The sequence below is a fragment of the Ochlerotatus camptorhynchus genome, unplaced genomic scaffold (genome assembly GCF_037179485.1).
Source record: "Ochlerotatus camptorhynchus isolate MF236.1 unplaced genomic scaffold, CSIRO-AGI_Acam_v1.1 ptg000335l, whole genome shotgun sequence".
Classification (NCBI taxonomy): domain Eukaryota; kingdom Metazoa; phylum Arthropoda; class Insecta; order Diptera; family Culicidae; genus Ochlerotatus; species Ochlerotatus camptorhynchus.
This window is the reverse complement of record NW_027040823.1, coordinates 171646-185397: the sequence shown is the minus strand read 5'-3', so window position 1 is coordinate 185397 and position 13752 is coordinate 171646. Positions and strand designations below refer to the sequence as shown.

Sequence of the window (13752 nt, the reverse complement as noted above, 5' to 3'; positions counted from 1 at the left end):
ATTCTTGTCACAATTCTTTTGAAATAATTCTCAGAATTGCTTTGAATCTCTTGTTGGAATTTCTTTGGAGTTGTGTTTTTTTTTTTAATTTTATTGAACTATCCTCTGAGTTCTTCTGAGATATTCTTTGAAATTCTTCTAGAAATTTCCTCACAATGCCCTTGGAATTCTCTTCATAGTTGCCATGTAGTTCTACTTATTACTACCTTCAAATTGCCCAAAGCATTTCAATTCTTTCTTCAACCTTTCAAGAACTACTTTCTAGTCTCATCGAAATTCTTTAAGAATACTTTCCAGAAATTCCTACGAGTTCTCTTCGAAATACCCATTGGATTATGCCAATTCTTATCGAAATTCAATTTTATTTTTTTCCTGTAAATTCATCCAAGTTCAAGACCCAAGTTTTTTTTTCAACCTCAAGGTTACTAAAATAATTTCTTACTACAATCTTTCACTTTCCAAAATTCAATCGTGTTTACCATGGCGTTCAGCCTAGCAGCCTTCGGATAATTTGCATGATTCTGTAGCTCGGAAAACTTCTTAAGTCTTAATAGGCCTTGTAAATCTTTCGAGATATCCAAGTTCAAAATATTAACTGAATTTTAAAGCTCATGAAATCGGTTATAGATTTTTAGAAACAATATTTTTAATGATTCGTGACCTAAATGGTTTTTCAAGATCTAAACAAGTAGAAGGGTCTGTGCCTAGGGGCACGAACGGAAGCTTGGCGTAGGACCGCTAGTGGACGGAACAAATATGTTGAGCCTTTAGTTCTTTTAATTGGTCGATAATCTATTATCGTAACGCTTTCCGTTTTTGAATTGATGGCCGTGAAAAGGGTCGGTTGTTTTTCAAATAGTGGCCCTTAAAAGGGCCATTGTTTGGTTTTTTTCTGGTGTCCTTTTGATCGTTTGGGACCGGTACCGTGTAGCTGATGAAAAAATAATGATTATTAATACCTGTAATTTTAAAAGTTTGTTTGGGACATTAAATTCTGAATGATGACAAGAGAAATAGGTGATGAATACTTTACATCTAAGATCTGGAATTTGTAGCGCAAAGGCCGTGAGCGGTCGGAACAAACGTGTTTGCTCTTAGTTCTTTTAATTATTCGGAAATCTATTGTATAACCCCTTCTGTATTTGAATTGGTGTCCCTGAAAAGGGCCTTTTGTTTTTCAAATAGTGGCCCTTGTATTTTTCTTGTGTCCATCGAAAAGGGTTATTGGAGTTGGCCTTTTGACGCTCCTTTTATTTTGGCGGTGTGTGTTGATATTGCTGTTGTATATGCTTCAGTGGATGGAGAACTAACTCGAAATGCATAAACGTGCTACCAATTGACGCCTGTGGGAAGGTTTAGAGCTGGATGATTTACGCAAGTTTATTCTCTCACGATGACTCAATGACCCAAAGCTGATAGTGATTTTCCGAACACTGCTATTGGCACTGATTGATGATACTTTGCTGTTATTTCTCTCCATGCTTCAAAAATATTTACATTTTGTGAACCTGTTTTACCCACCATCTAAAGATCTTAAAAGAAATTCTATAGCGTAGAAATATGGTGGCCCTGAAAAAGGCCATTTGGGATCCAAGAGAAATACATGCTGGTACTTTCGGGATGAAATTTTGGGTGAACTTCTTAGCAGTTCTAGATGAAATTTAGGAAAATTAGGAAAGCTCCGGGAGCACTTTCTCTAACAGCTTTCGGAAAATGCTAAGGGAACAGTCACAGATATCTGAGAGGAATTCAGAAGTGTTGCAGGGAAACTTCCGAGGGAACTGCTGAAAAACTTCAACAATTTCTGAGAAAACTGCTTAAAACTTGCCCAGCATTTCACGAGGAACTTCCCATAAATTCACTTGAAACATCCCGAATAATGTTTTAGGGTTCGCTAGAATAAAATTTCCAGAATGTTCCATGCACATGCCGGAATTTCTTGAACTTCTCGCCAGATTCGTCAGATTCTTGAAAGTTTCGTTGGGTTCTCGAAAGTTCCGTGAACTTCTCTGAAATTCTGTAAACTTATCTGAAAATACCTGAGCATCTTTGAAGATCCGTAAACTTCTCGGAAAATACCTGAAATTTCGGTAACGTATTTGAAGAACCGTGAGCTTCTATGAAGATCCGTGAGCGTCCTTAAAGTTCCTTGAGCTTTTTTCCATTTGTGCCAACTTCCCTGTCATTCCATTAACTGCTTTGAATTTACGTAAATTTATCGGCAGCTTCGTTTGCTAGTCGGAAGTTCAGTAAACTTGTCGGAAAATCAGTGAACTAGTTGGAAGTTCCTTGAAATTCTCGTAAGAGGAGAAGTTCAGAGAACTTCCGATAAGAAATTCAGAGAACTTCAGAGCACATCTGACGAAAAGCTCAAAGGAAGGATAGCTTCAGAGAAATTCTGACGAGAAATTCAGAAAACTTCCGAGGAGAAGTTTAGAGAATGCTCGACAAGAATTCAGAGAAATTCCGAGAAGAAGTTCTGACGCGATTGTACCTGTCTCATAGCGTTCGTATGAGAAAATGGAAGAGTTGCCAGTCTTCTTGATTTGTTGTCTTCGATTTGATTGAAATTATATTGAGCCGGCGCCGGTGGTGTAATGGTAAGCGTGACTGCTTTCTAACACCCCAATGGGTCTGGGTTCAATCCCAGCCGAGGTCGGTGGGATTTTTCGGAGGCATAAAAATCTCTGGTCACGTCTTCCTTCGGAAGGGAAGTAAAGCCGTTGGTCCCGGCCCATGTGTGTTGAATGGGTGCGATATCCTACGCAGGTGTGGAAGCTGCCTTCCTGCACATTCGATTGCCGTCAATGGATGGCAATCGATGTCCGTCGGTGATTGGCACTAGATTGCGGAACAGAGACCGACGTTGAATAAAGGAAAGATGAAGAAATTATATTGTAGAAAAGAATGATTGAACATCGCCTCTTCTCTACTTAGCAACCTGGCCTTTCTTCCAGATAGCAGAGTATCACTCGACAAGTGCTGTTAAAACGCTAACTACTACGGCATCTGATTGAAATTGGAACGTTCGTTTACGGTATGAGAAGAAAGATTAGTCTAATACACCTATCTAATCCCTGGAAAGTGCAGATCAGTTTGAAAACAAAGATGAAAAAACTATTATTCAATTAACCACTTCCAAAATTAGGTAAACAGTATATAAACAGGTTGGCCAGTGACTTTTCATTTTGAAATTCCCGGTTTTTTCCCGGTTTTCCCGGTTCAAATCTTAAAAATTTCTCGGTTATTGATATTCAACAAAAAACGAAATTGTACGCATTTTTTAAAACGTGACCAACTGTAAATTTGCGTTGATTATTTGTGAGAAAAATAAAAGCCAAATTACAGAAAGTGTTTTCTAAAGCTATAGGAAAAATTCAGCTCTATGAGTCACTTAATGTATTCAAAACAATGTATTGATCTTTCGAGATACTTTGATAAATCGAATTCTACCACTTTTTATGCTCGATACATCTAGGATTTTAAAGCCCTAGAATTTATTGAATGACAGACATTAAGGTCATTGGGCCAAATGCTATCTGGATGAATAGGTTATAAGACAGAATTGTGAAGAATACCTAAGAGATTTATTTAAAAAAATGTTTCAGAAGAATGAACTTGATACAAATGAGAATTAGAGCAAATTGATAGTGCTTTCGGAAAAAGAAAATTTGTATTCACTCCATTGTCTATACTAACATAAACAGTAACCTTTCAGTACTCGCGCTGATGTAAAGTTGAAGACGAAAAAAAAATATGTGAAACCTACTGACGTTTGAACTCGCTCAACGTGAAACTAAACATGGATCATGAAATTTAAAACGCGCGACCAATAGACCAACACCTGGAAAAAATAAATTACTGAAAGATTATTTACTAAAAATATAGATTCCCAAGATTATGGAGCTTTGAAATTTGTGTAGAGTCTGAAAATAGACATTTTCTTCAAAATTTGCGATTAATAACAATCTTCGTGATGCAAGATTTGGAGAAAAAATAGTTAAAATGTGAGAGCTTAAAAATTTACCAAGGTAACAGATTTGAAAAAAAAATATCATATTTATTAAATAGTCGTGCAGTCATAATTGTCTCTGAGACTTGGAAGCATTTTAAGGGTTAAAACAAATTACAGAACAATCGATAGAATCTTGCGGACAAACCGGATTGGATGGAATTTTTGAGTCAAATTTAAAACTATTCAAAGTGTTGTTTTCTAACAACTATTGAGGATTCCCACAAAGTTATCGAAGGAGAAGTTCTGAGCAGAATTCCAGAATTATTCTGACATGAAGTCCTCAGAAATTGTTAGAAGAATTTGGAGGGATTTCTGTGGAGAAGATTGCAAGTTCTAAATTAAATTATCTAATCTAAATTGAAGAATCCCAAGAGACAGACACAGAGTTCTTAGAGTGTTCTGGCGATTATTTGAACCCTAGTGTGAAAGATTCATCAAAGAGCTCCAACAATATTTATTGCAAAAAAATTGCTAATAATCAGAAAGAAATTCTTTAAAATACTCCAAGGGGTTTCTAAATAATTCCAAATTTCGAAAGATTTATGCTGTTTTGAATAGAGTTAAAAGAAAATTTTGAAAACGATTTCAATTAAATCAAAGTCTCCGGATAGGTTTAAAGGAATTCCAAACAATTTCTTGGAAGGGGTTTCAAGGAAATCCCAAAAAGAATTCAACGGTAATTATTACGCAGAGTGCTTTCTGGTTAATTTTAGAAGAATTCTATAATAATTCAGAGCAGAATTCAAGTTCATTCTGAAATTCATATCATGAGAATTTTGAATAAAATTAAAACCCGGGAAAAGAATAGTTCACCCAACAAACAATTTGAGTTGATTAACAGCTGAATAAGCATTTTTTTTTAGCTAAAGAAGCTTATTTTTGCCTGAATAAGCTCTTATTAAACATTCAATGTTTGTTTGGCAGTTTCAGTTTTTACAAATATTTGTTTCTTAAGTCCAGCATCTTCAATATTTTGTTTTAAGGCCCATGCACTTTACATCTGAAATTGAATCAGAAAAATCAATTTGAAATATTGCTGAGTGATTATCTGGAGTGAATCTGAAGAAAATTATGCAGCAAATAGAAAAAGACATTCATTTGGTAAAAAATCACTCTGTTTTAATGGTTTATTTTGAAATTCTGTTTTAAAAATTTATTCCTATGGTGTGGCTAATTTTTTTTTCCCGATTTTCTCAACGAATTCCCGGGTTTTTCCCGGTTTGCTGGCCACCCTGTATAAACCAATATTTAAAAGATGCAATCGAATTCCCCGGTTAATTCCAGATTCTCCCGGTTCAGTGGCCACTAGAGTGATGCAAAATTTGAAATTTTCGCTACACAATACTTAAACGATTCCAAATCGGATCCTGACTAACCTCTCAAAATTTGAACCCATTTGGTCAGAAACTGAGATGGCACAAACCATTAGAAGTTTGTATGATAATTACTAACCAAGATTTTTGTTCATATCTATCTAATAATTCACCATATCGGTCTGCTTCATAAACTTTCAATTGTTCTTGTAGGAAATTTTCCCAGCTACAACTTTGCTCAAGACCGCTTTTTGATTAAATGCAAGGATCGAAAGTTATCAATGGTTCAATGCGCTGATGTCTTATGATCATGTTCAATCAACTGCTCAGCATTGAATAGGACACAAAAATCATGGCTACTATGTCACACTGCAAAATACAGTGTTGCCTACAGAGCAGCTGCTTGATTATGTCATAAGTTTACCAATCTCTTAAATAATTAATAACTTTTTCCTGTCTCGTTTTACATAGAAACGATCTTCAGCAAAGTTGTAGCCGAGAAAATTTTCTATAAGATTGGCTATCGAACTGTTTCGCAGCTCAATATGGAAAAAGACTAGAAGGCAATGAAAAAAAAGTTGAGATTCCCCATAGTAATTTACATGTAAACTTCAAATGGCTTGTGCGAAGTCTGTTTCTAACCAAATGAGTTGTAACTTTGGGAGGCTAATCAGGACCCGATTTGAAACTATTTAAGCACTGTGGGGCGAAAAAGTCAATTTTTGCATCAGTCAGCCACCCTGAGAGAAGTGTTTTTTGTCTTTTTGATGATTTTTGATAGATGAAAGTGAATGGTATAATTTGAACGTTATAAACCGATGTGTGAGAAAGCAAACCTAATGGTGTTTGTGATATAAAATTGATTGATGATCCCTCTGGGAAAGAGTCATCCGACTTTGGTATGTTAATTAGCGTCTTGATAAGAACGTCGGAACTTGGAAACAGTAACCTTATATAAGCGCATTGGACCTTATATCAACTCTCCTAACTGGTTGGAATCGTGCAGCTAAACCCGAAAAGCCACCACCAAAATCCAAACACCAAATGTCAAGACCACTCGCCCCATGCATTTATGTCATTGCGTGAGACACAGCCTAGTTTTTGCAGAAAAGTTAAATTCGCAAATATGCACGAGCGTTGCACAGAACCACCACGCGCGGTGTTGCCAACCCTTTCTCGAAACCGAAGACCAAACTGGTTCACCTCATAAACACTACTCAAAAGCGACAATCAAAACGATGAAAGTAAATAATCAATAGGGTGCAGCAGTACTTCGGCACATCGGATCCGTTTCCATCAAACGCTCCAACTGAATTGCTACATCCAACATGCATGCAATACATTCTTTTCTCACGAGTTAAATTACGAATGCTGTTAAACACTTTCGGCAAACCGATTGAAAGATGGTATGCCGAAGTGAAGTGAGGTAGGCCGAAAGCGCGCCGCACCCTACCTACTCCAGTCCCGTTTCTGCGGCCACTCTCGACTTTCAAGACAACGAACCTTTAGATTTTGCGCGAACCATGTAGAGTAGACCTTCGCTCGTTATAATTCGCGTTCTTCTCGAGTCGAAAAAGTCAACCACACAGCAAGCAACATCAAAGTGGAAGGACAACTTTCTCCCCGTTACAAATTTGCTTCCCACCGTGCGCAAAGCTCTGTCGTTAAGTTAAATCGAGTACATTTTAATCAGGTTATGTAAGAGTTTTACCTGGATTGAGTTCACCACTCTCTGTTTCAAATGTTCGATCCTCAGCAGAATAAACATTCACCTTCAATCTTTGGTTCATTGGTCAACGGTGACTAACCAAATCGAATCGTACATACAACCCATCGACGAAACCTTGCTGGCGGGAAGTGAAAAGTTTTGAAGAATTTCAAGTCCCGTTAGCGACGGCAATCATCATCGCCGTTTTTTAGTATGCCAGTCATACATGCTGTAATATGGCAACAACAACAACAACAAGCCAAACCATGCCGTCGTCGTCGTAGCGTCGAGCGCAATATTGTATTTGTGACGAACTCCACCATGACCTATTTATTCTCGACGTACACTCGCTCGGAACGGAATAGTTTTGTTTTGCTGTTCATAAATTGACATGAATCGACAGTATATCTCAAGTTGATCCAACCCCCAGGCAACTACCCTAAGAAGCTTTTTTTTTTTGTCCAGTGCTGGAAAATTGCGTCATAGCCCATAGCACGACGAATCAGAGTCTGTGGTACTCTGAGAGAGCATGTCTCCGTGGTTCGCAAACAGGTTCCCTTTCCAATTTGAATTTCAACCGCTTCAGCAACTTGCCTACGTCGGCAGTTTTGCCAACCACGTGCTTTTTTATCAGTTTCGAGAGAAGTATAAAACAGAGAATGCCGTGTCTACGCCATACAAACTCTCGTTGCTTATTGTAGATTCTGAAATGTCTGAGTGCTCGCTCCACCCGGCCCCGGTCGTCGTTATCGACTCGACTGAAATACCGGTTTACTGCATACCATGGTACAAAATAGTAGATACTGTGTGTGGCAGGGGCTGCTCTAGTATGCAACAGACTTGATTTTCAACGAGCAGAAGGAAGAATGTGATTGAGTGTGGCCGACAGATAGAAGAAACCGGTCACCGGACAACGATGGAGATGTTATGCCCTACCAATTCTGCCGGCATAGCTGCCGGACATTGAAATGCTATCTTATGTGAAGAATGAACTTCATTTAATGAGATTTTGTCAAAATGTTCTTTCGCTTCTTCGAGCTTTATGGCCGCCATCAAATGGAGCACAGTGATGCTCAGTGTTGGGAAAATCATTCTCAAATTTCATTCATTGGGCTCTCCTGAGGGAATACATTCCTGTGAGAATCTGCAAAGCAAATCTAACGCTTGACATTGTCATACATTTTCACACACTAGAACTCACAACGCCAAAAATTCATTTCAGTTTAAAACGCATAAAAACAGCTAAACGTCAATTCGACAGTGAGCATGAATAAGGGCGTATGCGCGATGATCGATTTTATCTTTGCATTGCTACAGCTAAGCGAAACAATTTTACGCCCTTGTGCATGCTTAATGTCGAATTGATAGCATATTCAAACATGTTTTGTTAAATTTTCTATCGAATAAAGCAAACACAAGACTAATAACAATTCTAGATAGAGCTGGAATTGGGGCCTAACAGCTTTTGTAAACAATGACTTCAATCGATGATTTCTAGAAATTCAAGGCTCGCCCACGCAAACCAACATCCTCATCGGGTAGGGAAAGACTTCCCCTATCCGATGGTTATGTTGGTCTCCGTGGACGTGCCTTGAGTTCCTAGAAATCATCGATAGAAGGCATTGTTTATAGCAAAATATTTTCAAATATCTGAGATCTCGAAAAAAAATCTCAGATCCTATGTAAGTCTCCCATACTCTCAAGATCAATATATAATCAGAGCTGCTTGTACGATTCGAACGAGGAATATCCGGGAAAATACGGGAATTTGATAAATGTACCAGGAAAATAATCTTGTTTCTATCATTTAAATCGCTTCTGATTGATTGAATAAGATCAGTAGAAACATGGCAACTTTATCCCAAAATTTCAATTATTTATTAAATTCGTTTTGATCTCATGATTCTGAACAAACATAGAAAAAATCGCAAGGTTCTAGGACAATTTTTATAATGTGGCCACTTTATCGGTCAATCCAGATTATCCGGAGAACCCGAATATGGCCACTATGCCCCAAATATAGTTTCCATATTAAATACGCTTTGATCTCTTGATTCTGAACAACATAGAAAAAAATAACAAGGTTCTAGGACATTTTTATAATGTGGCCACTTCATCGGTCGTTCCGAATCCTCCTTAAGGCCAGTAGAGTTTCCCTGAGGGCGTATGTTGGCTTCGTATCACTCCAGGAAAACATTTGAATAGTGGCACGAAGCTAGATCCGGCCAGAAGATCATAGAGTTCTCGTGTTGCTTAAACAGAGGAAGCAGACGCTTCTGTGTGCACTCCTTGAGGTAGATCTCCCCGTTTACAATCACGGTAGTCACGAACGGTGCACTCCGTTTGCCACACAAGCAGATCGCTTGCCAAATCATGTATTTCATGGCGAACTTTGAAAGTTTCTAGTTACTTACTTCCTTGTGCTGGGCGGAACAGTAGGAAGCTGCCGGAAGTCCGCCTCGACGTAAGTCTCATCATCCATGATGAGACAATGAGGCTTCGTAGCATCAGGGTGTGCAGTTTCCGGGCCCGTGACCCACCGTATTTTGCTATTCGTCACGATTTGGAGCCTTCTGCACTTTGTACGTATGCAGTCCCTCCCGGTCCTTGGCTCTCTGAACGATAATTTTCATTATTATAGCAACAGTTTCTCATTCGTGCAATTTTCAATAGTGACCGTTTGAAAATTGATAAAGTGTTCATTTTAGCAGATTCGTAGATGACATTCCAATCGATTGGCTTGTTTAGAATTAATATCCATCCGCTATTGACAAAGTTATAAGTGGTTAAAATCTGACCACTTTTCGTAATGCGGTCGATTTTGGTTTTTTGAAATTGCACCCCCAATATGTTGCCGAAAGACGTAATCCTACGTCAAAATCACACCGGCATTTTTGCCTCATACGTTCTCAAAGCGTCGTTACCTACCACCAAATTTGAATTAGGCCATAGAGCGAGAATCTGCATTACTAGTGCCAAAACTGGCGCACTTCAATAAATTTTGAGTAAATGACAAAAAGAAGGAGATTTAATTGAAATTGAATAAAAATATAGACTTCTTCCGGAACAATCATATCGCTAATAACCTTGAACGACGCAAATCTCTAATCTTCGTTACTAAAAAAACTTCTAAATAATCGTCCACTCGGACTCGATTATCAAACGGGAGCTCCATCGTTTGTGATTATCAGTTTTCAGAATTACCTCTATGTTGGGATGTTTCTCCCTTGCCATATATTCCCAGCATTGTCTTTTAACAACACACGCCGGCTAGTGTTGCATCTTTTTGAACCGCACCAATCTTATCAACGAGTTTGATTTACGGCGAACGAAACTGTACGGTACACGGACGAACCGATTCTGATCTGCTGTGTGTTTTTTATTGAATCATAAAGGCACACACAGAGAACTTGGCCTATCAACAGCACATAACACTTGAACAGGTCGGAATTTCATCAGTGGTCGTCGTCGTCGTCAGACGGGCGTGTTTGATTATGTAACCTGTTGCAATCGAAGGGTCATTTGCGATCCAGTGAACTGAAACTGGGAACCCGGAGAGGTGCATGGATCGTATGAAAGTGCATTTTGGACGTGGTGGTGACGGCAGTTAAAGTCGTTCCAGAGCGTAATTTTCCTCTGCTTGTTCAGGGTTCACATGGCAGTAATTACTGGTTGATGAACTTATGTTTTTACTTCCAGGGATGACCTTGTAGAATAAGTAGTTTTGCACACGCTAACAAATCAACCGCAGGGACATTGGCGTAGCTAATTGGGGCCAGGCCCCTTACCCATTTTTTTTGAAAACTAATATATAGTGAACTCTCTAGAACTCGATATTGAAGGAACCATCGAGATGTAGAATTATCGAGTTATATAATAATAATCATATACAAAATCGCTATCATAGTAGCCATGAAATTCATTTTTACTATGGTAACTCGATATCGAGTTTGTGGACATTGAGTTGTGGAGAGTTGACTGTAGTTTAAATTTTCGGTATTAGAATCACCAGAAAATGGGGGGGGGGGGGGAGGCACCCTAGGCACCCCCATTAGCTACGCCAATGGTCAGGTGTATAAGTGTATAAACGAGTGTAGTACTCGATGGTAACTATACAACTCTTCCCTTGGATGGAATCATGTTATTGCACATGAGACATGAGGCTTTAAGTTGGTGTGGCTCGTGTATGATAAGGTTAAAAGAACCTCGTGCTTATAAGTGCTTGATGATCAATCACCGATAAGTAAATGTGGATTATTCCAGCTCGTGTAGATTATTGTGCCGGTTATCTGGCACATCTACCCATTCCTAACTATTGAATTTTAGAATCTCCTCTTAGGCTTGGGATTTGGAAAATATTCTCAAGCTCAGGGAAATTGACTTAACTCAATTGATCACTGAAAATTTAAAGGAATTTACAAAAATAAAACACTGTGTGGCAGTTTTTTTTTCGCTTAGTATGCATTTATTTGCTAGGCTCAATGTCTCTTGCAGCTAAACGGAGCCGGTCCCGTACGGTAGCAAGTAGCAAGCGTCGAAGGGATTGTTGTGACCATAACCTCTTCTGCCGGGAGGAACATGAATTGCTCAGTTGTCGAGTTGATCAGCGATACGTGACAAGTTGTCCACATCAAAGCTGTGCACTATCAATATGCATCTACTTTCTGTTTTTTGCGACTTGTGTGATCAAACCAAGTAACCTCTAATCAGATTCATCCAAAAAAATTGCTTGCTGATTTCTCAAACATTTACAGGGGAATTGCACTTGGTACCGTCGACTGCCATTTTCTTACTTAAAAATCTTCGGTTTACCTATAAGACATGAAAATGAAAGGGTTAATTAGAGCAGATTTAGCAGTTTCTGATGCATTGATCCGCCGTACCTGAACGAATCCCTAAATACAATCCGCAATGCGCAAATTTAATACTTTCTTTTTTAAGCGTTTGCTTTATTTCGCCATATGCTTCGATTGATCTGCACATTTAGTCTTTTTATTTTTATTTTCTTCGATCGACCGAAACCGATTTTTACGGTTTCGTAATGCCTAAAATTCATCACACCGTGAGCTCTACTTTCGATTCCCCAGTAGGTAGGGACCTGCCTACCAACTTACCACCACAAAACCACGGCAGTCAGGCCCGGTTCAGTGGTGTCTGGTATGGCGAAAACCTCCACAGCAGTGCCTTTAGGCACAGGTTGTTTTTTTTTTCTTTTGCAACGAAGCCATTGCAAAGTAAATGGAAGAGCTTCGCTCCATCGTCACTGCGTGCGACAGTTTCGATTCATCCCTCTGCGGAATATTAAATACCTATAGGTAATTTTCTAGAACTACTTTCGCAACAACACGGCAAATTGGATCACATTCCCCGTGCGATATAAATAACCTTCTTGCATCACTTGCAACACCAAACCTTTCTGGTGCGTCGATTGCGTCAATCGAAAGGTCCTTTTGTTCCAAACGGTCGGCGAAATCCTTTAATTGAGTTATGCAACCAGCAACACCCAACACGTACGATAATGACCATATTTTCTTCGTTTCTTTTTCTTCCTCGCAGCCGGAGGAGTGGCCCTCCAATCCGGACGACTTTATGGACCTGTTCCAGTTGGACACGAACTTGCTGTTCAGCGATGGTTCTGCCGGTGCTGCCGTCGGCGGAACGGACGACATCACGTCCAGTTTGATCAATAACCTGCAAAATGGTTTCAACTACGGGGATTTGTGCGGACCGTTGAACGACGGAGGTGTTGGCGTGCTGGAGCATCATGCCATGTCGCCGTCGTCGTCGCTCGGATCCGACCGGGAGTTCCATGGGTTCCCCAGCAGCAGCAACGGTTCGATGGACGGCAGCGGATACGAGGATGATTTCATCAGCGGAACGCCGCCCCGTATGGTGACCGGTTCGCTGGGTGTCAAGATCGAAGTGGACGAAGCCATGAACGAGTTTAATGTCTTCGAACGGACCGCGGAGCATCAGGCACTCTCATCGGCGGCTTCGGACAGTGGTCTGTCGAGCGATCATTTGGATTTGTGAGTATCTTGTCGAGCGAGAATAATCTCGCTTCATTTGCAATTTTCTTAATCGCCTAATCTAGACGTTATTCGCGTGAAAGTAAACTGACGACGAACTAGAGCGTGCGTAATCTGTACTCTATGAAAGTGATACCGTATGAGCCGTACGAACGTACCTAACTCGCATATGAATAGCGTGTAGGTATGTGTCACCTTCCAAATTGAAAATTTAAAGTAGAATGTAAAACCGGCTGCCGCATGACGGTACACGATAGCTATCTATCTTGCCTCGAAGTCTGCTTAAGTATAAACATTACTCGTCTTGTTCGAGCCTTGGCGCTCGATGTTTGTTGATGGTGATGACGATGGTTTGAAAGTGTGTGCTCCGCTGGTGCTCGCTAAGTCAGTACCCGGCTGATGACTACGGCATGCTGCATATCACAAAGGAACAATCTAGGTCATCACTAATAATATTAATAGAAGCTATATGCGTGATCATGGCTGATGCAGTTCGTTCTTCCGTTGAGACAGAGTGCAACTTTCTTCCCTGAAATGCATGCAGTTCCATTTCGACCAGGGAAAGTGGCTTTAGAGTAGTTAGTTTGAAAGATATCCTTCCAGATTGATAAAAAATCGGCATCATGATGTGGAATTACCCTTCAAGTCTCTATTCTGGTCAACATGAACAGAAACCAACAATTCATC

General features: G+C 39.6%; 1 protein-coding gene across 2 annotated transcripts in view; it reads left to right on the top strand.

Annotated features, from left to right (window-relative positions):
- Positions 1–13752, top strand: part of LOC135708792 (uncharacterized) — a 59008-nt gene that overhangs the window by 33020 nt on the left and 12236 nt on the right. For both annotated transcript variants that reach the window (XM_065230939.1, XM_065230938.1), the window contains exon 2: positions 12593–13065. In XM_065230939.1, the coding sequence (XP_065087011.1) occupies positions 12593–13065 (473 nt within the window). The remainder of the gene's footprint in view (positions 1–12592; positions 13066–13752) is intronic.